Source organism: Sturnira hondurensis, unplaced genomic scaffold, assembly GCF_014824575.4.
Source record: "Sturnira hondurensis isolate 20B ecotype Veracruz unplaced genomic scaffold, ASM1482457v3 Scaffold0023344, whole genome shotgun sequence".
Taxonomy (NCBI): Eukaryota; Metazoa; Chordata; class Mammalia; order Chiroptera; family Phyllostomidae; genus Sturnira; species Sturnira hondurensis.
Genome location: NW_028095975.1, coordinates 239,449 through 265,012, shown reverse-complemented (window position 1 = coordinate 265,012; position 25,564 = coordinate 239,449). Strand labels below are relative to the sequence as shown.

Here is a 25,564-nt window from a genome sequence, read left to right as displayed (position 1 = left end):
TATGATGGGGAAGGTGGTGCAGCCTGTGATGGAAAGGGTGGGTTCTCTGGGTGATCAGGCCTAAGAAAGAATATGTAAAAATCCTGTGAAACCTACTTTTTTTAGAATGTTCTCATTTAAATGATAAAGGTCCAAGCAAGAAGTTTGTTCCTCAAAGTTTTATGGCTCTTTAGCTACCTGACCCTGACTCAGAATAAGCCCTCACAATTCTTTGAATGCTATCTATTGTTTGATCCTTACCTGTATTCCTGTGTAAATGAACCCAATAAAAGGCCCTTGAGGAAGGGGCTCTTGGCCTTTTTCCTCTGAGAGATCAGCCACCTCTCCTCCCCAAGCAGATCGTGTCTTCGTGGTTTTGCTTTCATCTGTGGCAGACTGGGGACCTTGCAGGCAAAGTTTCCCCCACAGTAAAGCAATGGCATTTTTCTCTATTTTTGTTTTGGAAATTTTTGATTTCACACAAAAAAATATGTTGCATATGTTAACACATATTGAGTTGACTGTTTTAAAAATGAATTAGTAAATAATTATTTAGAAAAATTCTGTGTTTTAATTCCAATATAAAGAATATCAGTAAAGCACCGGCAGAAGAGCTCTGTGGGGGTCTTTGCTCATTGCAAGGCATGAAAGGGTCCCCAGGGGATGAAGTCTGAGCCCTGCTGCTCTAAATGCTGAAGAAAGCATATACTTACTTTCACACTGCGGGGGAGTGCCACTCCATTCCACAGTAGTTCCAGATAGTTCACAGTATCGAATTTTTGTTCCAATTAAGTAATAACTAAATGAGAAAAGAAATGTTGATTGTGTTCTTTCTCAGTTATGAAGAATACATAATAATGAGGAACTTTTTACGTGGTTGTCTTTCTGCACTACAGTAGCTTCAGGAAAAATTTTCTTAAGTGACATTTACAGGATGTGATAACCAAATCTGCAATTTAATGAACTAAAGAGATTCTTACATGAACACATGTTGGCCCGGAGCAAAATGTCTATGGAAATCTGTCCTGCCTGACAGACTGGGGCTTGCTGCCTTTGGCAGTCAGATCACACACTCACTTCCATGTCCTTGCTCACACCATTCTTTTCAGTCAGGACAACAACTGAGTAGAGAGATCTGGCCCAAGAGCTTATCTTTCTGGATTTGGGATCCAGCTCCAAGACTGACTTGTGTTTTGAGCTTAGGCAAGTCCGTTAGTGTTTCTCTTTCTTAAATTCCTCATCTATGGTAATGGTATATATATTGTGGAGATGTTTTGAGTAGTAGGTGAATTAACATTTGGAATGCAGTGAATGCTAGGCAACTTTTGGGTGTTATGAATATTCTTCAGTTTGGAGTATCTTCTTAAGAATGGCTCAGGAAGACTCCTACTTGATGAAATTTTTTATTTGACAATCTAAGGGAAAACAGGTCCAGTGCCCTTGTCTAAATAGCCTGGCATTGTATGTTTTAAAAATTGTTGGAACACAGTAGCGTGCCTCTTGTGGCCTCTGAGAAACAAAAATGAGAAGAGATTGAAGAGAAAGGAGCCTAAGAGACCTGTGGGACCTGTGGGACACAAGTAAGCAGACCAACATTTGTGCACTATGGAAATTCCTGAAGGGAAAGACAAAGAGAAAGGTGTCGAGAAATTTAAAGAAATAATGACTAAAATCTTCCCAAATTTGATAAAAGGCATGACTATATATATCCAAAAAGCTCATCAAACTCCAAGTAAAATGAATTCAAAGACCCACAATAAGACCCATAAGTTTATTACTTTCAAAAGTGAGTGATGAAGAGAGAATTCTGAAAGCTACAAGGGGGAAGGTGCAAATTATCAAGTACAAAGGATCCTAAATATGATTATCAGCAGATTTCTCGTCAGAAACCTGGGGGCCAGAAGACATTGAACTAATAGACTCAAAAGGGTAGAAAAAATGGTTAACCAAAAATCTTCTACACAGCAAAATTCTGCTTCAAGTGTGAGGGAAATACTAAGACTGTCCCAGAAATCAAGAGTTAAGAGAATCTGTTTTCACTACATCTCACCTGCAAAAAATGCTCCAGGGTGTCCTAAAAGATAAAATTAAAGGACACTAGAGAGTAACTCATGCTGGACAGGCCAACATCTCCCTGCAGGTATATACATGAGCAACTAATAAAGCTAAAATTATTGTGGCAATGGTTTATAAATGCACTTTATTCTCTATGTGATTTAAGAACCTAATCTTCCAATGAAAATAAATAATGAAGAAGAAGCCAGTATTGCAATTATTATTATAGAGGAATGAGATGGAGCTGATTGAATCCATTATTGTAATTTATTGGAGTTAAGTTGGTATAAATTCAAACTGTTGTGTTATAACTCTAGGATATTAAATGTGATCCCCATGGGCACCACAGACAAAGTCACTATTCAATATACACACACACAAAAATGAGAAAGGCATTCCAATATTTCATTACAACAATCAACTAATAAAAAATAGGAATATACAAAATGAAGGGCAAAATAAAAAGCTTTAAGAAAACAAAGAGCTCCCTTCTTGTCGGTAATTACTTTAAACTTTAATGGATTTTACATTACAATAAAAAGGCAGATATGGGTGGAATGGATAAAAAACAAAAGATCCAACTCTATGCTGTCTGCAGGTGACTAACTTGACATTCAAAGACATGAACGAGTTGAAAGTGAAAGAATGGAAAAAGATATTCCATGCAAATTGTAACCAAAAGAGGGCAGGATGGCTATACTAATTCAGACAGAACAGACTTTGAATTGAAAAAGGTTGTAAGACACAAGAAGCACATCATATTTTAGTAAGTTTTATATACTTCAAGAGGATATAATGATTATAAGTATTTATGTACCTACTGAAAATCTTTTAAAATATATAAAGCAAAGCTGACAACTGAAAACAGAAATACACATTTTTACATAACAGGCCTATCTCCGACAATAGTTAGAGAGTTTAGTATCAAAATCACAACAATTGATAGCACAAGACTAAAGATAAGAAAAAAGGACTTCAACAGTACAATTAACCAGCTAGATTTCACAGTCACAACGCACCATAGAGCTGAATACACATTCTCCTCATGTGCACTTGGGACATCTTCCAGGATAGACCATACATCAGTCACAAATGAACATCAACCAATCAAAAGGTGTGAAACAGACAGAAATCATATCAAGTAGCTTCTCTGAACACATGGGATAAAGTTGTTTAACATAAACCTTCACATCTGGAAGCTTTTCTGAAAGAACACGTTCATTGAGTGGCCACATGCTTGTCAGGGAGAAAAAACAAAAACAAAACAAACCAGGTCCTGGGGCACACGGTCTGATCTGCCAGCAGCAGGGACAGATGCAGAAGGCAAACATTTCTGCCATCATGGGTTTAATGGAGTTCTTTTATAGTTTTAATGAGAAAGATGTAAGTTATTTTGAAGGAATTCGCGTTTTCTGTAGATAAGGGGGTGCAGAAGAACTGGGGTAGTTTTGGGACAGGTGCAGATTCTGTAGAGGAAGAAATGATGGGAGGCTTTTGACTGTTGGATGACAATAATCTGAAAAGTTCATGAGTAAGCTGGGTGAGGTGAAATCTGGTGGTCAGCAACTCCTTTTAAATAAGAGCTGTAGCAGCTCTTATGTTAACACTATTCTGAAGTAGCTCTGGAAGTTGATTCAAAGTTTCAACATACATTCCAGAAAGTGAGCAGTCTTAGTTTCTGTCCTTGGCTCACTCCCTCTATCTCTCCTACCCACCCTCAAGCCTTCTGTAATTTAATTTGGAACGATGTCACCATGATTACTACATTTTTTTAATGCCTACAACAGGCTTATTACATATAGTATTATATAATTTTCCTTTCCTTTCATTGAAGTGTCTATGTATTACACACACTGGTTTCCATAAAAAGCCCAAGAGTTGACTGGCTATAAATATGACTTGTCACACAGGAAACAAGATGAAATCAACATTATGGGAATCCTCAGGAGAGAGCCAAACAAATAGAACTAGTAACATTAACCTTATTTCTCTAAGGAGCCACTTACCCCTTATTACAAACATAGTGAGCCTGTGAACCATTTACATAGTCCACTTGACCATTTGTGGGATCTTGCAGCTGTAGGCATGGTTTTTCTGAAAGAAATTTCAAATTTGTTGTTTTATACCAATGTCTAAGCAGATTTGAATCAAAATAAAAACTCTACATTGCTTTATTAGATTCATGAAAATAGTTTCTTTCTTATTGGTTTTTATTAAATTTATTAGGGTGACATTGGTTACTAAGTTTACATAGGTTCCAAGTTTACATTTCTGTGGTACATGATGTGCATATTGCATTGTGTGCCCACCACCTAAAGTCAAATCATTTATGTCGTCATGTATTTGGTCCTCTTTATCCTTTACTAACTTGCCCCACCAACTCCCTTCCCTCTGGTAACCACCAAAATGTCGCCTGTGTCTGTAAGTTGCAGTTTTATGTCTCACATATGAGTGAAGTTACATGATTCTTAGCTTTTTTCTAACTGATTTATTTTGTTTAGTATGTTATTCTCAAGTCCCATCCATGGTGTCACAAATGGCTGAATTTAAGAATCCCATTTCCCCAGAGAATCAATAGTCAAATGAGATATTTCCTGGATATTCTCAAAGCCTGAAAAAGTACATTGCTATCTAAAATCTAATTTCACACAAGAAAACCATCATTGGTTTTTAGACAACTATGAAGTCTAAAATATGGCAATATGTTAGATATGACATATCTAATATGACATATCTTAATATGACATATTAAGTCTAATATGACTCTTCATTAGACAACTATGAAGTCTAAAATATGTGAAAGTCTCTGGAGCAGTAAAAATAAAGTTTTGTGTACTTACCTGTACAAGCCTCTAGGAGAGGTTCCCATGTTTTATCAGGCTGACAAAGAGAAGACAGGGCAAGAGCAAAGATACGCATGTATCCTGGGCAACACTGATATTCTACACTGTCCCCAGGTTGATAAACATTATTAGGAGAACCTTTGAGATCATAGATTCATATCTCAGTGGAGCACCACAGGCATCTGGGCATAACAGAATGAGAGCGTGAAAGTAAAGCATTTTCTTTCTCACCAGCCATGGAGCCATGGATCATAGTCCAGAAGCAGGCATTTAGGACAGAATAAAGGGAAAGATCATTGGCAAGATTTTAAGTGACTGTTCTGTACTTTTACAGGATCATGTGCCACACCTGATTTAATTCCATTAGATTTCCACTTAATTACATTAATTCCATTAGCATTTGTTTCTTGCTGAAAAAGGTGAATATTCATTACATAGTAAATTGAAGAGACAACAGCAATATTTTTGGTTTTAAATATATTTAACAGTATCCAACCTTCCCCATTGTTTTTTAATTCATTTCACACTTACCTCTCTCCTAAGAAGACTTCTGCAGTACATAGCCCTCCATCAGATTACCCTTCCACAGTTTGAAGCACAAACTGAGGATGATGACTTGCTACCTTAGGCACAGACTTCTCTTAGAATGCAAGTTCCTGAGGTCAGGGACAATATGCCTTCTTTTCCTACTATATTCTGTACCCAGTGGGTGCTCAAGAAGTGCTGCCATAAGCACTGACTGTTAAATAATCATTGCAGATTTCATAGATCAAAACCTGGACTAAAGTGTTTCAAAATGTAAGACTTCATATGTTTCATATCATAGGAACTGAGCACTTTATAAGTGAATAAATGCCAATTAAATATCAACATTATAACTTTAACATTATTTTAAATATAATTTTTCTTCCTTCACTAATCAATGGATCATGCTTGTCCTGAAATTTTCTCTGAGGTAGCTGTTTGGCCATATCATTATGCCATTAGAATTTTTTATCTCTTGTTTTTTTGGTGGTAGTTTTTCCCTTCCTAGAATAGTGTTACTTCTACTTTAGCAATTCTCCTTCCTCTAAATTGTCTGTGGGCTTGAAAACCTAATAAATCTGACAGAACTATTGTGTAAATTAATGTGCTGCAGACCCATAGAGCCCTAGAGGTCTAGAAGAATGCAGAGGCCTCTCCCACAAGGTTAAGGCCCTAAGGAGAAAGCAGGTGATCTGTGCTGATCCCTGAGAAACTTTTCTGATTCCCTGGATTGGTCTTATATCAGATTGATGTTAAAGTTTAAAAGATATGTATTTGCACTTCTAACAAACAATAAAAGGTATCTGACATTCTAACTGAATTTACTGGAGTAACTTTGGTTAATAACATTATATACATTTCAGTGTACAGCACTGGAAGAGCACATCTGTATACTCTGTTGTAGACTTTAGTCTCCTTCCCTCACCTCCCTTTAACCTCTTTAACCTCCTGCCACCAGCACCCTTCCCATCTAGCTACTGCCACTTTGTTGTCTGTAAGTGTTCCTTATGTCTGGTTTGGTTGTTCGTTGGTTGCTTTTTGTTGTATATCCCACATAGGAGTGAAATCACGGTTTTGTCTTTTGTCTTTTGTCTTTTTCTGGCTACTTACTTCCTTAGTATAATACCCTCAAGATCCATCCACGCTGTTTCAAGTAACAATATTTAATCTTTTTATGTGACTGAGTAGTATTCCTTTGTATATATTTACCACATCTTTATTCAATCACCTGTTAAAGGACAGGTAGGTTGTTTCCATGTCTTGGTTAATGTGAATAATGCTGCAATGAACACAAGGAACCCTGTATCTTAATAAATGCTTTCAAACTATTCTGGTAGATGACAAGATGATGGAATGCTGGTTCATATGTTAGCTCTATTCCTAATTTTTTTTGATGAACCTTCATACTGTTTTTAATAGTGGCTGCACGAATTTACATTCCCACTAGAAGTACATATGGTTTCCTTTTTCTCCATAACCTCTCCAATACTTGTTGGTTCTTCTCTTATTGATAATAAACATTCTAAGAGGTGTGAGGTGGTATCTCATTATGGTGGTTTTGATTTGCATCTCTCTTATACCTAGTGATGTTGAGGACCTTTTATTCTATTGGAGACCATCTGAATGTCTTCCTTGGAAAATTGTTCAGGTCCTCTGCCCATTTTCTAATCAGATTTTGTTGTTGGGCTGTATGATTTCTTCATATATTTTGGAAATCAGCACCTTGTCAGAGGTACCTTTGGCAAATACTTTTTCCCATTCAGTTGGTTGCCTTTTTGTACTGTTAACAGTTTCTTTTGCTGTGAAGAAGCTATTTATTTAAGTCTTTGTTTTCACTTCCTATGCCTTTGGAGTCAAATTTACAGAAACCCTTCTGAGACAGAAGTTGATAAATTTAATAGTTATCTCTTCTGCTATGTATTTTATTGTTGCTGGTCTTATATTCAAGTCTTTAATCCATTTGGAGTTAATTCCTGTGTATGGTGTCACATAGAAATCTAGTTTTATTCTTTTGCATGTGGCTTTTCAGTTTTACCAGTATCTTTTTCAAATTATGTTTTATCCATTATGCTATTGTACTTGTCCCAATTTTCCCAATTTGTCCTCCTCCAACCAGCTCTCCCCACTCCCTCAGGGAATCTCACACCATTGTCCACATACATGGGTCATGTATATATGTTCTTACTTTACATCTTCATGTACATTCTGTAAGTACCCATTTGCCCTTCTTTCACTCAGGTCTCCAACCCTCCATCCATCTGACACCCATCAACCTGCTCTGTCTATGTGATTTCCTTTCTGTTCTACTTATTTATTTTGTTTTCTAGAATCAATTGTTTATAGATATGCATTTATTGCCATTTTATTGTTCATATTTTTTGATCTTCTTCTTCTTGAAGAACACCCTTTAACATTTCATATAATACTGGTTTGGTGGTGATGTACTCTTTTAAGTTTTTCTTGTCTGGGAATTTCTTTATCTGCCCTTCAATTCTATATGATAGCTTTGCTTGGTAGAGTAATCTTGAGTGTAGGCCCTTGCTTTTCATCACTTTGATATTTCTTGCCTATCCCTTCTAGCCTGAACATTTCTTTGAGAAATCAGCTGACAGCCATATGGGGGTCCCTTATAAATAACTAACTGGTTTTATCTCACTGCTTTTAAGTTTCTCTCTGTCTTGAACCTTTGGCATTTTAATTATGATGTGTTCTGATGTGGGCCTCTTTGGGTTCATCTTGTTTGGGTGTCTCTGTGCTTCCTGGGCTTGTATGTCTATTTCCTTCACCAAGTTAGGGAAGTTTTCATTATTTTTTCAAAGAGGTGTTCAATTTCTCTTTCTTCTCCTTCCAGCTCCCCCATGGTATAAATGTCGGTATGTGTGAAGTTGTCTCTGAGTCTCCTTATACTATCCTCACTTTTTAAAATTCATTTTTCTTCTTGCTTTTCTGATTGGTTAGTTTTTGCCTCCTTACATTTCACATCACTGATTTGATTCTTACTTCATCCACTCTAATGTTGATTTCCTGTAAGGTGTTCTTTATTTTAATTAGTGTATGCTTCATTTTTGACTGGAATTTTTTATGCCATTGAGATTCTCATAAAGTTCCTTGAGCATCCTTATAATCAGTGTTTTGAAGTCTGCATCTAGTAGCATGCTTGTCTCCATTTTGTTTTGTTCTTTTTCTGGAGTTTTGTTCTGTTTTTTCATTTGGGCCATCTGTTTTTTTGTTTTTTTTTTGTCTTCTCATCTTGGCAGCCTCCCTGTGTGTGTTTCTATGTGTCAGGTGGAGCTGCTACATCTACCAGGCTTGGTAGAGTGGCCTAGTGTAGAAGTCGTCCTGTAGAGTACAGTGGCACAGCCTCCTTTATTACCAAAGCTGGGTACTTGAGGTGCACCCACGGTGTGAGATGTGTACATACTCTTGTTGTCATTGAGGCTTGATTGATGTTAGCATGTCCAGGGTCAGCTATGTCTCTGTTCTTTCGGGGTCACACAGCAGAAGCTACAAAGCATTCTGCTGGTGGCTGCTACTTGTGCTGGGTTTGGAAGTGCCCAGGCAAGGCCAAGCTGTGAACCAAGTCCAGCTGCTGCTATTGCTTGAGCTGGGGAAACATAGTAAGAGGTATGGGGCTTGTTGAAACAGACACTGCTTATTTGATAGAATTTAGGAAAATCTGGAGCATGGGCCAAGACAAGCCATTTGTATGGTAAAGCCCCTGGAAACAGTTTGGGTAGGCGTGGGGTTATTTCTGTGCTCTGGATACTGTTCCATTATTCTCTGTCTGTTTTCCTGCTAACATCATGCCATTTTGATTATTGTAGCCTTGTAGCATAGACTGAAGTCAGGATGTGTGATACCTTCAGTTTTGTTCTTTTTTCTCAAGATTGCTTGGCTATTCAGGGTCTTTTGTAGCTCCATAAATTCTGATGATTTTTTTTTCTATTTCTCTGAAAAATGCCAATGGAATTTTATGGGGATTGCATTAAATTTGTATACTGCTTTAGGTTTATGTCTACTTTAATAATATTGAAGCTTCCAGTCTATGAACATGGGATATCTTTCTATTTCATTGTCTTCCTCCCTTTCTTTCTGCAATGCAATATAAAGCTCCTTCTCATCTTTTGTTAAGTTTATTCCTAGGCATTTATACTTCCGATTATAAATAGGATTATTTTCTTTATTTTTCTTTCTGATACTTTGTTGTTAATATATAAGAACACAACAGATTTTTTATATTGCATTTTTTAATATTGTATCCTGCAATTTACAGTATTTGCTTATTTTTTCTAATGGTCTTTTGGTGGAGTATTTAGGGTTTTCTATACATAGCATTTTGTCACAATTTGCAAATAGTGACAGCTTCACTTCTTCACACGGAATTTGGATGCCTTTCAGTTTGTTTTCTTGACTATCTTTTCTGTGTAGAACTTCACTACTATGTTGAATAACAGTGGTGAGAGTAGGCATCCCTGTCTTGTTCCTCATCTTGGAGGAAAAGCTTTCAGATGCTCACCCTTAAGTATGACATTAGCTGAGTGTTGTCATATATGACCTTTCTTCTGTTGAGATACTATGCTTCTGTACCCATTTTGTTGTATTGTAGGCATACATAGATGCTATCTTGTCAAATGTTTTTTTCTGCATCTTGAAATGATCATGTGGTTTTTATCTTTTATTTTCTTAATGAGGTGCACCACATTGATTGGTTTGTGAATGTTGAACCATCTCTCCATCCCTGGAATGAACCCCATTTGATCATGATACATGGTCCTTTGAATGCTTGGGAGAAGTAACCAGGTAAGCCATCTGGACCTGGACTTTTTAAAACTTGTTATTCTATTACAGTTGTCCCAATTTTTCCTCCTTTGCCATGCTCAACTAGACTTTTGTTTAAGGGAAAGTTTTTGAATACTGTTTCAATTCCTTACTAGTGACCACCCTACTAAGTTTTTTAATTCTTTTAAAAAAATTATGTACAGTTAGTATATAATACTATATTGATTATATTAGTTTCAGGTATACAATATAATGATTTGATAATTTTAGACCTTACAATGAGATCATCCCACTAGTTGGGGGGGATTTGAGCTGGAGTGTTTGGGTCTCTGTGATAGAGTTTGCTCAGAGAAGGTCCCATTGGGGGTAACATCCCAAGTGCAGCAGGAGAATGTTCCCACACTGAGGGACAGCCAGTGCAGAAGCCCCGAAGCAGCAGAGTTTGGCCTGTCTCATGAGCAGGAAAGTCTCCCCTTAACCAGTCATTTGATAAATGTTGTCAGACAATCATGCTCCTTCCCTCCAGGGCACCTGTCTGGGGTTATAACATACCAGTATCATGGTTTGGTTACTGTCTGCCAGTCCCCATAAATTTCAGCAAATGTTGATTGATTGCCTACTGTGTGCCTGGTACTGGGAATCTAACAGTGAGGAAAATATAGTCACTGTTTATGTTTGAGTGTGTGTGTGGGTAAACAGACAAATAGTGAAACCAGAATCATAAAAATAGGAATGATTTGCTATTATTCATCAGTGTATCCCCAGAACCAGCACAGAACCTGGCACATAAAAGAGCAAATATTCATTGAATGAATTCTGCTAAGGACAGAATGCAGCATGCAAACTGTACACGTAATAGGGTCCTAAATAACTTGGGTAGGGAGACACATGCATATAAAGACAGTTGGAAATACACTAAAGTATTCAATGATTGTCCTCTGACACTATACATTTATACAATAAGCGTATACATAAAAATATATTTATATTTATATAAAGATTATATTTATATAATTATATTTATAAATGTATATAATTTTATATAAATTTATAGCTATAATTTTATATAAATTTATATATTTTATATAATTATATTTATAAATATAAACATGTGTGTGTATATATATATATATATATATATATACTTGTATCTATTCATTCCAATGAACATTCACGTTTAATGAAACAGGACTCAAACTTAGTGAATGGATTTCAGCTTTAGTTTATGAGCTGTTGGGGAAAAGCCTATTGATGATATTTATAGTTCATTTCCTATGACTCTCATTTCTCTGTAGATTTGGCAACCAGTATTTTTTAGGCTGCTTCAAATCTCGGCACCCAACCTAATGAAAAAACAGAATAAACAAAACAAAAAACATTGCCTAAGAGACAATCGGGAACACTGTCTGCAACGGAAATTGCAAACAATGCAATCTTACCCTTCCTGGGTAAGATTGTCTGCATTGGTTGGACATAGGAAGGTGATTCCTTGTGTGGGTATGGCTGAAGAGGGGGAGGCAGGAACAACCTGCACACTGACTACCAATATGGTTTTGGGGGCCACAAGCAGCCTGCTACCGTTATGGACAAAAAGCACTTCGTGCCCTTCCCAATCCCCCTAAATCCCAGGACCCCTCACTCAAGGACTCCCTGTAAAACATGCACTCCCCAGTAACCAGTAGAAAGCAAGCGGGGAGCTTCCTTGCCTCACACCCTGCACCGCTGGCCTGGATGCTTCTGTGAAGCATAAGGAACAACCAGGGACACCTGACCTGGGATTCCCTGGCTCAACTCTGTGGACGGGGGAATTCACCAAGGCATGGCCCTGCCTAGGGAACACAGCACAAACCCTCCCCATGGGCACAGCAGAGGCCCTAGCAAACCCCACACACAACTGAACACTCAAGTGTAAGCCCTTACATTCAGCATTGGGTCAGGGCTACCCATCGTGATTGATTGGCTGCCTCCCCGAACACCTGCAAGCTTCTACACAGTTTGGCCCCCGACAAACATGGACTGTACCCTGCACCCCACGAGGCTCAGTGCCTACCACCAAGCAACCTTCACTCTGGGCACTACAGGGTACTCACCGTCCTGAATCGCCATAGCACAACCTTGAGCACTGTGGGTAAGCCTTCTACCTCCACTCTGAAACACCCGGGTTGACTGTGCCCCGGGCCTCTTACCCGGCCTATTAAGCAAAGTTCCCTCTGCCCTGGGCTCCAGACAGCCTGCTCCCCAACCCGCTCCTGTTCTCTCCCTGGCTCCCACCCTCTCCCTTCTCCTACCAGAGCTTATAGGTAGCAGGAGCACTAGGGTCACCAAAAGGATCCCGAGAAAGCACCAAGAAGAAAAGAGACTCTCGATGTGGCAGGAAGGTGCCTTGTGCTGCTCGTAACATGCTCTCATTTTTTGGGACATCAGCGAGAAATATGAAGAAGAGTGATTTATGTTTTTGAGTGGATGCTGCAGACGTAACAATCAGCAAACTCAAGAGTCCAGTGATGTACCGCTGGTGGGCGTGGTTTGTGCTGTGTGTTACACGGTTAGGTAGGGCCAATCAGAAGACTGCAAGGCGGGGCCTCTGAACCTGGGCAGTGCCCTGGGGTTAAGTTGGAACCTTGCATGCAGGCAGCTCAGACTCAACTAGCCCTTGAGACTGTAGGACAGTTACCTATTGGGATGAGCATTGAAAATTTGCGAGAACTGGAGGTTCACTACCGCCTCCCACTAAGGCAGGATGGAGAGGAAACACAAACTGGTGGAATCATCATTGTGGCTTTTCCGGAACACTGGATGGAAGAATAAAGAGCATCGACCTGAAAATAGAAACTCAGAGCCCAGACAGTGGGTCCCCTAGGGGCCAGCACCCCTAAGGTTCTCTTTTTGTCCTGGGGCTTCCAAACTGGCAGTTGTGCCAGGGTCCTTGCTTTAACTTGGCATTAGTCAAGCATAATTGAGACAATACTTGAGATTTTCGTGGTTGAAGGCCTGCCAGACTTGAAAATTACCAAGATGGTTTGACCACTGCACTACCACACCCAGTGGAAATGGCTTTGCCCCTACTCCGTTGAGAGGACCCCTGGTAAGTTGAATTATTAAACACTGTGTTGTTCAGCATATTGGGCATCAATCTATGGGGCCCTTACTGTTCTGGAACTAAGTATAATTGAAGATGGAATAAAGTGCTTGAAAAAGGTAAGAACAAACATGTATTAAGTGTTAAATTCCTAATGCTATGATTGGCCATGAGTAAGGCCATGATTGGTTGGATGAGCAGTAATTGGTAAGAAGGCGCACTTTTGTAGTGAAACAATCCCAATTCTATGTAGATTCTATCTAAGATTTATTTGTAGATGTAAATCTGTAAGACCAGTAAAAGGGAAAAAAGTACAACATGAGGGGTGTTAAAGAGCACACAAAAGGATCTGACATTTTTTTCCCTTGGTTGGCAAAGAATCAAAACGTCCAGTTGTAAGTAAATGTAATAGTAGCCCCCTCTCAAATTTTGTTTTTGCTATATATTTTTTCAATTTTTCAAAGTTTAAAAGTGGATATGACCTTTAAACCACCAATCTTATTTAGAGTTTATCCCAATGAAATCATCAGAGCTGTAAGCAAAGTCATAGAATTTTGGAAAAATATAAACTCTAAGTATCTAGTAATAGAATTTATGGGATGGAATATGCAGCATGCAATGTAAAAATATCATTGTGGAACACTGATATTTTTATAGGTGGACAAAGCAGTTTCTTAATCAGCATGTGGCTTTGGCATTTCTTTTATAAATAGAATATATATTGATTCACATAAAAAGATTAGTTAGAAATATACCCAAATTAACTAATACTTGATAGGATTATGCATATTTAAGTTTCTCTGCTTTTTCAATTTTCTCTATTGACATGTTATATCTGGATTCAGGTAAAGAAAAAAATGTAATAACCCAACTCCTATATCAACATCAGTTTTATTCATAGAATGGAGTAGGTAGAATCCATATCACACAGGGTTAAGGGATGAGAGCTTGGTAAGGAAATGGAAGCTCTCAGCACAAACCTCAAATGCCAGAAAGGACTCGTTCTGACTAATTGGGCTCCAATTCATAACCAGAGTCTGTCAGCCATTGTTTACAGAAGCCCCTCCTGCACTCTTCATTGCAGGGAAAATGCAAAGACTGGGCTGCCAAACCTTCTGCACCATGTTCCTGCCATCTGAGTTGAGCCTTCTAAGAGAACTCCAACAAGACAGACTTTCCAGTCTGACTGGAGCTGTGCATCTATATCTTTACTCACATCTTCACCAAAGTGGCTAAAACTTTGACCAGTCAAGACATTGTGTTTTAGATGAATAAGACCATGTGGACTTGGAGTCCTCATTTGCTTCAGACCATGACAAATCAAGGTCAAATTCTTTAAAATAAAACTTAATGTTGATTGATTCTTTGCATTCTAAATTGATACATATTTACATTATCCTTTTCAGAGGTGGGAGTAGCAGCATGAATGGACCTGTGAGAGCTCCGAGAGAAGGATTTCCACTGTCCTGGTGAATTACACACTAGGATTTGTGAAAACCTGAAAGAGAATGGCTAGACAGAGGATAGTTAAGCCATCTTTTAGATGCTGGTCCTGGGAGCTATGCCTCTCCATTTGCATCTGGTAAGCACTTCCTGGCCAGCTGACTTTCATATTTAGCTTTTACCAGCAGAAGCAATACTGTGGCATGCCCTAACCAACAAAGCAATTCTGAAACCATTCAAAAACATAAAGGAGAACATTGCTCAGCAAAAACACATTCATTTTATTTCCTCTCGGCTTTAAAAAGAAAATGTATTACAACCCACATTCCATAAGTATATTTGAAAGGTAAAAATGTTTATTTCTCAATATAATGGTGAAGACAGAATTTCATGTTAATATCATAGACTTAAAAATCACTTACATTTGATACTTGTTTACTGAAAAGCAAACAAAACAGAGTTAGAATGTTAATATTAACCAGTGTTGCCCCAATAAGTTTAATTTAAAAGAGAAGAATAGCTTTGGATAGAAATTGGTTCAGTCCTTGATTTTCTGATGAAAAATGTAAAGCATGAGGTTAATCACACAATAAAGCAAGCTAATGTAGGTAATACGGTACTTTACCATAGTTAATATATGTATGTAGAATAGTATATACAGTTATCATAGATAACTAATGTGATAGAAAAAATGTCATAGATTTCTTTTTAAAATTTTATTTTTGGTTATATTTCTTTCCATTACCATTTGTCCCCCTTATACTCTCCTCCCCCATCAATCACCACACTGTTCTCCATGACCATGGTTTTTTTTCCCCTTTTGCTCTATCTCTCCATGTTGTAATGCCCCCGATCCCACAGCTGTCAGCCTGCTCTCTATGGGCCTGTCTCTATTTTGCTTGTTAGTTCAATTTGTTCACTAGGTTCCACCTGAGTGAAATTGTATGGTATTTGTCTTTCTCTGACTGGCTTATTTCACTTAACAACAATTCTCCAGTTCCATCCATGCTGTTGCAAAAGGTAAAAGTTTTTTTTCTTTTTATACCTCCATAGTAGTATTCCATTGTGTAAATGTTCCATTGTTGTTTTATCCACTTATCCCCTGACGGATATTTGGGCTGCTACTATATGTTGGCAACTGTACATAATGCTGCAGTGAACATAGGGGTGCTTATGTCCTTTTGAATTAGTGTTTTGGGTCTCTTTGGGTAAATTCCCAGAAGTAGAATTGCTGGGTCATAAGAAAGATCTATTTTTAATTTTTTGAAGTTTCTCCGTACTGCTTTCCACAGTGGCTGCACTAATCTGCAGTGCAAAATGGGTTCCCCTTTCTCCACATCCTTGGTAGCACTTGTTGTTGTTTGTTGATTTACTGATGATACACATTCTGAAAAGTGTGAGGTGGTATCTCATTGTGGTTTTAATTTGCATTTTTCTGAGGATTATTGATGCTGAGAATCTTTTAATATTTCTATTGGCCATTTGTATGTCCTCTTTGGAGAAGTGTCTCTTCAGGTATTTTCCCCATTTCTTAATTAAACATTTTTTGGTGTCGAGTTTTATGGATTCCTTATAAATTTTGGATTTTAGGCTCTTATCAGATATATTGGCAAATACATGCTCCCATTGAGTGGGTTATCTTTTCATATTGTTGATGGTTTCCTTTGCTGTAAAAAAACCCAAACTTTTTAATTTTATGTAGTCCCATCTGTTAATTTTTGTTTGTTTGTTTCTCTTGCCTGAGGAGATATGCAGATAAAATATTGCTATAAGCAGTGTTTGAAATTTTACTGCCTATTGTTTCTTCTAGGATTTTTATAGTTTTGAATCTAAGCTTAAGACTTTAGTCCATTTTGAATTTATTCTTTTGTATGATGTAAGAAGGTGGTCTAGCTTCCTTTTTCTAAATGCATATGTCCAATTTTCCCAACACCATTTATTGATTAAACTATCTTTAACCTACTGTATGCACTTGGTTCTTCTGTCAAATATTAATTGACCATGAAGGTGTGGGTTTATTTGTGAATTTTCCATTCTTTCCCATTGATCTCTGTGTGTGTTTTTATGCTAACAACATGCTATTTTGATTACTGTGGCATTGTAATACATTTTGATATTAGATAGCATGATTCCTCCAACTTTGTTTTTCTTTCTCAAGATTGTTGTTCTATCTGGGGCCTTTTGGGATTCCATATGAATTTTTAAAATATTTGTTCTAGTTCTGTGAAATACATCATTGGTATCTTGGCAGAAATTGTGTTGAATCTATAATTGTTTTGGGTGGTATGGATATTTTAATGATGTTAATTTGTCCTATTCATGAACATAATGTGTGCTTCCACTTATTTGTATCTTCTTCAATTTCTTTCTTCAGTGTGTTATAGTTTTCTGAGTACAAGTCTTTTACATCCTTGGTTAGATTTATTCCTAGGCATTATATTATTTTTGAAGCGATTGTGAATGGGATTTTTTTTAATTTTCTTTTTGATAGTTCATTATTATCATATAAAAATGCAACTGATTTCTGGATATTAACTTTATAGACTGTTGCTTTGCTGAGTTCGTTTATCAGTTCTAGTAGTTTCTTGGTGGGCTCTTTAGGGTTCTCTATGTACAATATCATGCCACCTGCAAATAAACATAATTTTACTTCTTCCTTTCTAATTTGGATGCCTTTTATTTCTTCTTCTTGTCTTATTGCTATGGCTAGGATTTCTACTACTATGCTGAATAGGAGAAGTGAAAGCAGATATCCCTCTTTTGTTCAAAATCTCAAGGGGTATGCTTGCCCTTTTTGCCTGTTGAGTATGATGCTGGCTTTGGTTTGTCATATAGGACCTTAATCATGTTCATGTATATTCTCTCAATTCCCATTTTGCTCAGAGTTTTATCATAAGTGATTGCTAGATTTTATCAAATGCTTTTTCTGCATCTATTGACATAAGTGTGTGCCTTTTATCCTTTATTTTATGTATGTGGTGAATCATACTTATGGATTTGAGAATGTTGTACCCATCTTGCGTTTGTGGAAGAAATCCCACCTGATCATGGTGTATGATCTTTTTGATGCATTGCTGTATTTTGTTTGCTAATATTTTGCTGAGGAATTTAGCACCTATATTCATCAGTTGCATGTCTTAGTTTGAGTTTGGTATTAGGGCAATGCTGATTTTGTAGAATGAGTTTGTAAGCATTCCTTCCTTTTTGATATTTTTTGAACTAGTTTGAGAAAGATGGGTATTAATTCTTTTTTAAAATTTTTAAAATTTAATTCTTCTTCAAGTACAGTTTTCTGTCTTATATTCCCTGCCCTGCCCCCCTAGTGCTCCCCACCTCCCTCCCATTTCTGCCCCCCCACCTTAGTTATTGTCCATGTGTACTTTATACTTGTTCATGTGAGTCCTTCCCCTTTTCCCCTGTGATTCTCTCCCTTCTCCCCTCTGGTCCCGGTCAGCCTGTTCTGTATTTCAGTGTCTTTGGTCATATTTTGCTTGCTTGTTTGTCTTGTTGTTTAGATTCCTGTTAATGGTGATGTCATATGGTATTTGTCTTTTACCACCTGGCTTATTTAGCTCAGCATAAAGCTTTCCAGTTCCATCCATGATGTTGCAAAGGATAGGAGCTCCTTCTTCCTTTCTGCAGCATAGAATTCCATTGTGTAAATGTACCATAGTTTTTTGATCCAGTCATTTACCGATGGGCATCTAGGTTGCTTCCAACTCTTGGCTATGGTAAATTGAGCTGCTATGAACATTGGGGTGCATAGGTTCTTTTGGACTGGTGCTTCAGGGTTCTCAGGATATACTCCTAACTGTGGAATTGTTGGGTCAAAAGGCACATTCATTTTTAGTTTTCTCAGAAAATTGCATACTGTTTTCCATAGTGGTTGTACCAGTCTGCAATCCCACCAACAGTGAACTAGAGTTTACTTTTCCCCACAACCTCTCCAACATTTGTTGTTTGTTTCTTTTTTATGGTAGCCATTCTGACTGGTGTTAAGTGGTATCTCACTGTGGTTTTAATTTGCATCTCTCTGATAGCTAGTGATATTGAGCATCTTTTCATGTCTCTCCGGATCCTCTGTATGTCCTCCTTGGTGAAGTGTCTGTTCAAGTCCTTTGCCCATTTTTTAATTGGGTTGCTCGTCTTCTTTTGAGTGGAGTCGTGTGAGTTCTTCATATATTTTGGAGATTAAACCTTTGTCTGAGGTATCATTGGCAAATATGTTTTCCCAAACTGTTGCTTCTCTTTGTATCTTGATACTGTTTTCCTTAGCCATGCACAAGCTTTTAAGTTTGATGAGATCCCATTTGTTTATTCTTTCCTTTATGTCCCTTGCTCTAGGGGACGTATCAGCAAAAACATTGCTGCATGGAATATCTGAGATTTTCCTGCCAATGCTCTCCTTTAGGGCTTTAATGGTGTCACGGCTTATATTTAAGTCTTTTATCCACCTTGAATTTATTTTGGTATATGGTGTAAGTTGGTGCTCGAATTTCATTTTTTTGCATGTAGCTGTCCAGTTCTCCCAACACCATTTTTGAAAAGGCTATCTTTACTCCATTTTATGTTACTGCCCCCTTTGTCGAATATTGACTGTAGAGAGTTGGGTTTATTTCTGGGCTCTCTATTCTATTCCATTGGTCTATGTGCCTGCTTTTATGCCAGTACCAGGCTGTTTTGATTACAGTGGCTTTGTAATACAGTTTGATATCAGGTATTGTGATCCCTCCTACTTTGTTCTTCTTTCTCAAAATTGTAGCTGCTATTTGGGGTCTTTTATGGTTCCAAATAAATTTTTGAAGTGTTTGTTCCATGTCTGTGAAATATGCCATTGGTACTTTAATAGGTATTCCATTGAATCTGTAAATTGCTTTGGGTAGTATGGATATTTTGATGATGTTAATTCTTCCAATCCATGAGCATGGTATATGTTTCCATTTGTTTGTGTCTTCATTGATTTCTTCTTCAGTGTTGTGTAGTTTTCTGCATACAAGTCTTTTACCTCCTTGGTTAGGTTTATTCCCAGATATTTTATTTTTCTTGTTGCTATATTGAATGGAATTTTTTTCTTGATTTCTGCTTCTGCTGATTTATTGGTGGTATACAAAAATGCCTTTGATTTCTGGATATTGACTTTGTATCCTGCTGTTTTGCCAAATTCATATATTATTTCAAGCAGTTTTTTGGTAGAGACTATAGGATTTTCCATGTACACTATCATGTCATCTGCAAACAATGCCAGTTTTGTTTCCTCCTTTCGAATTTGGATGCCTTTTATTTCCTTTTCTTGTCTGATTGCTGTGGCTAGAACTTCTAATACTATATTGAATAGAAGTGGTGAAAGTGGGCAACCTTGTCTTGTTCCTGATCTTAGTGGAAAAGCTTTTAGTTTTTTCCATTGAGTATGATGTTGGCTGTAGGTCTTTCATATATGGCCTTTATTATATTGAGGAATGCTCCCTCTATTCCCATTTTGCCGAGCACCTTTATCATAAATGGGTGTTGTACCTTATCAAAAGCTTTTTCTGTGTCTATTTATATGACCATGTGGTTTTGTCTTTGTTCTTGTTTATGTGATGTATTACATTTACTGATTTATGAATATTGAACCATCCTTGCATCCCTGGGATGAATCCTACTTGGTTGTGGTGTATGATCTTTTTGATGTATTGTTGGATGCGATTTGCCAATATTTTATTGAGGATTTTAGTGTCTATGTTCACCAGCGATATTGGCCTGTAGTTTTCTTTCTTTGTTGTGTCTCTATTTGGCTTTGGAATTAGGATGATGCTGGCTTCATAAAAAGAGTTGGGGAGTTTTCCATCCTTCTGGATTTTTGGAATGGTCTGTGAAGAATAGGGGTTAGCTCTTCCTTAAAAGCTCTGTAGAATTCTCCTATGAAACCATCTGGTCCAGGGCTTTTGTGTGATGGGAGTTTTTTGATTACTTCTTCAACTTCATCTGCTGTTACTGGCCTGTTCAGGTTTTCTGCTTCTTTTTCATTGAGCTTTGGAAGATTATATTTTTCTATAAATTTGTCCATTTCACCTAGGTTTTCAAATTTCTTGGCATACAGTTCTGCATAGTAATTTCTTACAATCTCTTCTATTTCTGTGGTATCAGTTGTAATCTCTCCTCTTTCATTTCTGATTGTGGTTATTTGGGTCCTCTCTCTTCTTTTCTTGACGAGCCTGCTTAAAGGTTTGTCTATTTTGTTTATCTTTTAAAAAAACCAGCTCCTGGATTCATTGATCCTTGGAATTGTGCTTTTAGTCTCAATGTCATTTAGTTCTGCTCTGGTCTTGGTTATTTCCTTCCTTCTACTTGTTCTGGGCTGTCTTTGTTGTTGTTCCTTGAGTTCTTGCAGGCGTCAGGTTAGGTTGTTTGTTTGAAATGTTTCTATCTTCTTTAGGTAAGCCTGTATTGCTATGAACTTCCCTCTCAGGACTGCCTTCACTGTGTCCCATAAGTTTTGGGTTGTTGTGAGATCATTTTCATTTGTTTCCAGAAAGTTTTTGATTTCTTCCCTAATTTCAATCTTGACCCATTCATTGTTTAATAGCATACCATTCAGTCTCCATGATTTGGGGTGTTTTGGGTTTTTTCCTGTGGGGTTGATTTCCAATTTCAGTCCCTTGTGATCAGAGAAAATGCTTGGTATGATTTCTATTTTCCTGAATTTGTTGAGACTCGTTTTGTGTCCTATCATGTGGTCTATCTTTGAAAATGTTCCAGGTACATTTGAAAAGAGTGTGTATTTAGCTTCTTTGGGATGGAGGGCTCAATATACATCAATTAGGTCCCTTTCATCTAGGGTGTCGTTTAATGCTGCAATATCTTTTTTGATATTTTGTTTAGAAGATTTGTCCATTTTTGACAGTAGGGTGTTAAAATCCCCTACTATAATTGTGTTGCTGTCAATATCTTTCTTGAGGTTGTCTAGGATTTTCTTTATATACTTGGGTGCTCCTATGTTGGGTGCATATATATTTATTATGTTAATGTCTTCGTGCTGGATTCTTCCCTTGAGTATTATGAAGTGACCTTTTGGGTCTCTCTTTATGGTCCTTTTTTTGTAGTCTATTTTGTCTGATATGAGGATTGCTACCCTGGCTTTTTTTTCTTGTCCATTTGCTTGGAAAATTTGTTTCCATCCTTTCACTTTTAGTCTGTGATGGCCTTTTGAACTGAGGTGGGTCTCTTGTAGGCAGCATATGTGTGGATCATGGTTTCTTATCCATTCAGCTATTCTGTGTCTTTTAATTGGTGCATTTAATCCATTTACGTTTAAGGTTATTATTGAAAGGTACCTATTCATTGCCATTTATGTACCTGTGTTCCTCTCTGTCTCTCTCTTTTCCTTCCTTTCCTTAAAGCAGCCCTTTTAGTAATTCTTGTAGAGCTGGTTTGGTGGAGGCATATTCTTTTAGACTTTTTTTTGTCTTGAAAGCTCTTTATTTGGTCTTCTATCTTGATTGAGAGCCTTGCTGGGTAAAGTAGCCTTGGTTGTAGGCCTCTGTTTCTCATTACTTGGAATATTTCTTGCCATTCTCTTCTTGCTTGGAGTGTTTCCATTGAGAAGTCAGTAGCCAGCCTTATTGGGACCCCCTTGTATGTTAGTTCCTCTTTCTTCCTTGATGCCTTTAGGATTCTGTCTTTGTCTTGGAGTTTTTCCATTTTAATGATGATGTGTCTTGCAGTGGGCCTCTTTGGGTTCCACCTACCTCAGACTCTCTGCAATTCCTGGATTCGTGTGACTTTATCTTTCCTCAACTTAGGAAAATTTTCTGTTATTACTCTTTCAAGTAGGTTTTCTATCCCTTGTTCTTCTTCTCCTTCTGGTATGCCTATTTTTTGGATATTATTATGTTTCATATTGTCCTGCATTTCTCTTAAACTCTCCTCATTTTTTCTGATTCTCCTTTCCATTACTTGGTCCATCTGGGAGATTCTTTCTACCCTATCTTTGAGCTTGCTTATGCAGTCTTCCGACTCATCAATCCTGCTCTTCATACCTTCTACTGTGTTCTTCAGTTCAGAAATTGTATTCTTCATTTCCTCTTGCCCTTTGCTGATGGTTTCTATTTCCTTTTTCATGTTGGTATAGTTTGCGGAGAGTTCACTGTAGCTCCCCTGTAGTTTCTGGTAGCTCGTGGTAAGCTCTTTGAATTTCCTGATAACCAGAGCTTTGAATTCAATATCTGATAGTTGACTTGCCTCTATTTCATCTAACATTCTTTCTGAGACTTCCTCCTTTTCTTTCATTTGGGGGTTGTTTCTTTGTCTTCCCATTGTTTGTGATGCTCTTCTTGTTTGCCTCAGCTTCTTAAATATTGATCTGTTCTGGTTCCCTAGGTTTATGGTGTGAACTTCTGTGGTAGGATACTTGTGAAAATCAGTGGTGCAGTCTCCTGCAGGTATCTTGGTGTTCTCTGCTTCCACCTACTCCTCTTGTTGGTTTCCAGCTGGTCAAACCTTTTCTTCTGATCTCACTAGCTGCAGCAGCCTGAGGAGCTATTAGTGTGGCCTTTCTTGCATCTAGGTAAGCTCAACTGGTCTCGCCAGTGTCCTCCCAAGATTCAGACTGGCACCACTCTCCCGTGCCCCACTGAGAGCAGATTTTTCCCCAGGCTTCCCACTCCTGGCCTGGTGCGCGTTCCCAGCCAGGCTTTCCTGGTCTTGCAGGCTTGGGGTTGGACCTTTCCCAGTGCTGTGGCTGAACACACAGGGCAACTCACAATTCTCCCAAGCCGGCAACCACAGCCTGACTCAGGGTGCTTCTCAGTCTGCTCTGCCTGGGTAGGGAGGGAGCTGGTGACTTGCTCTCTTCCAGGGGCCTTGCTAGTAGCCCGAGGCTCCCAGGGTCTGTGGCACACCAGGCTCTGACCCCGTGCTACAGGGAACGCACGTGCAACCCTTAGTTCTCAGTTCTCCCAAGCCGGCAAGTGCAGCCTGACTCCACTGGTTATCAGAGCTCTCTGGTTTGCTTCCCAATGCCCACTCCTTTCTTTGCCAGTACAATCAAACTGATCTCTCCTGGTGTTTTCCAATCTGCGCCCTGCCGGACAGGGTGGGTGCCAGTGACTAGTTCTCTCCCTGTGTTGTTGTTGCCTGCCCTTGGCTCTCAGAGACCAGGGCATCCTGGCCAGGGCCCTGGCAAGGCCCGGCAGAGGGCCTGCAGCCTCTGCGCTGTACCCTCGTACGTTGTTGATCTGCAGCCGTCTCCTCTCCTCAACCTGTGGTCATTCAGTGTCCGCTACATTTTCTGGAGTCCTGCCTTCCTATATGCTGGGTCCCTGTTGGCTATCCACTGCACTCCTCCGCTGATCAGCCCGGTTTTTCTCGGGCACATGGAGGGAAGTGAAATCCTTTGTCCTCCTCTGCCACTATCTTCTTCAGTCCCCCTAATTCTTTATTAAATGTTTGGAAGAATTTCACCTGTGAAGTGGTCTCATTCTGAACTATAATTGTTGAGAGATTTTTTTGACTAATGCTTCAATCTCATTACCAATAATTGGTCTGTTTAGATTTTTTTCTAGTTCAGTCTTTGAAAGTCATATGCATCTGGCAATTTTTCTATTTATTCTATATCATGGAGTTTGTTTGCAAATAATTTTGTGTAAAATTCTTCAATGATTATTTCTACTTCTGTGGTGTTGATCGTAACTTCCCTGTCATTTATTATTATTTTTTTATTTGGGCCCTCTCTTTTTCCTGGACGTGTTTGGCTAAAGATTTATCAGTTTTCTTTGTCTTTTCTTAGAACTTGCTCTTAGTTACATTGATTTTTTTCTATTGTCTTGCAAAAAGATTTCTATTTCATTTATTCCCCTCCAATTTTTATGATTTCCTTCCTTCTGTTTACTTTGGGTTTTGTTCATTCTTTTTAAAAATTTCTTTAGTTGTAAAGTTAGATTGTTCATTTCAAAGTTTTATTGGTTCTTGAGGTAGGCCTTTATGGCTATAAACTTAACTTCTTAGAACTGCTTTTCCTCCATCCCATATATTTCAAAAGATTGTGTTTTATTTTTATTTTTCTGAAGGTATTTTTTATCTTCTGTTTGATTTCTTCTTTGATCCATTGGATGTTTAGTAGCATATTATTTAGTCTTCACATATTTGTGGGGGATGGGGGTTGTGTGAGTTTTCTCTTTGTGGTTGATCAATTTCTAATTTTATGACACTGTGCTGGCTATGAATTCAATCTTGTTGAATTTACTGAGGCTTGTTTTGTGGCCTAATATGTGATATACCATAGATAATGTTTTATACGTACTTTAAAAACTTTGTATTCTACAGTTTTTGGATGAAATATTCTATGATTATCTATTAAGTCAGTATGTCGTAATGTGATATTTAAGAGAATTTCCTTACTAATTGTCTGCTGCATGATATATCCATTCATTTGAGTGGGGTATTAAGATCCTAATACTTTTATAGTATTACTATGAGTTTCTCCTTTTATATCCATTAATATTTGCTTTATGTATTTAGCAACATATATTGGATGCATGAGTATTTATAATTATTACATCCTCTTCATGATTTTATATTTATGTAATGTCTTTTTTTGTCTCTTTTCACATTCTTCATTTTTAAATGTATTTTGACTGATATGAGTATTGCTATGTTAGCCTTTTTTGGTTGTTGTTGGTATTTGAATGTGATATCTTTTTCCATCCCTTCGCTTTCAATCTGTGTGAGTCTTTCATGTGGAGTGTTGTGCAAGCAGCATTTACTGGCAGATGACAGTTAATTTTTTAACAATTCAGCCAGACTATAATGCTTTGTTGAAGCATTTCATCCATTTATGTTTAGAGTTATCAATAATTGTGTACTTATTATTTGTTCATTGTTT

At 37.9% G+C, this 25,564-nt stretch overlaps 1 protein-coding gene across 2 annotated transcripts in view; it reads right to left on the bottom strand.

The window, feature by feature from the left end:
- The window catches only part of LOC118980776 (membrane cofactor protein-like), a 55,975-nt gene that overhangs the window by 19,136 nt on the left and 11,275 nt on the right, over nucleotides 1-25,564 (bottom strand). For both annotated transcript variants that reach the window (XM_037037415.1, XM_037037416.1), the window contains exon 2: nucleotides 693-778. In XM_037037415.1, the coding sequence (XP_036893310.1) occupies nucleotides 693-778 (86 nt within the window). The remainder of the gene's footprint in view (nucleotides 1-692; nucleotides 779-25,564) is intronic.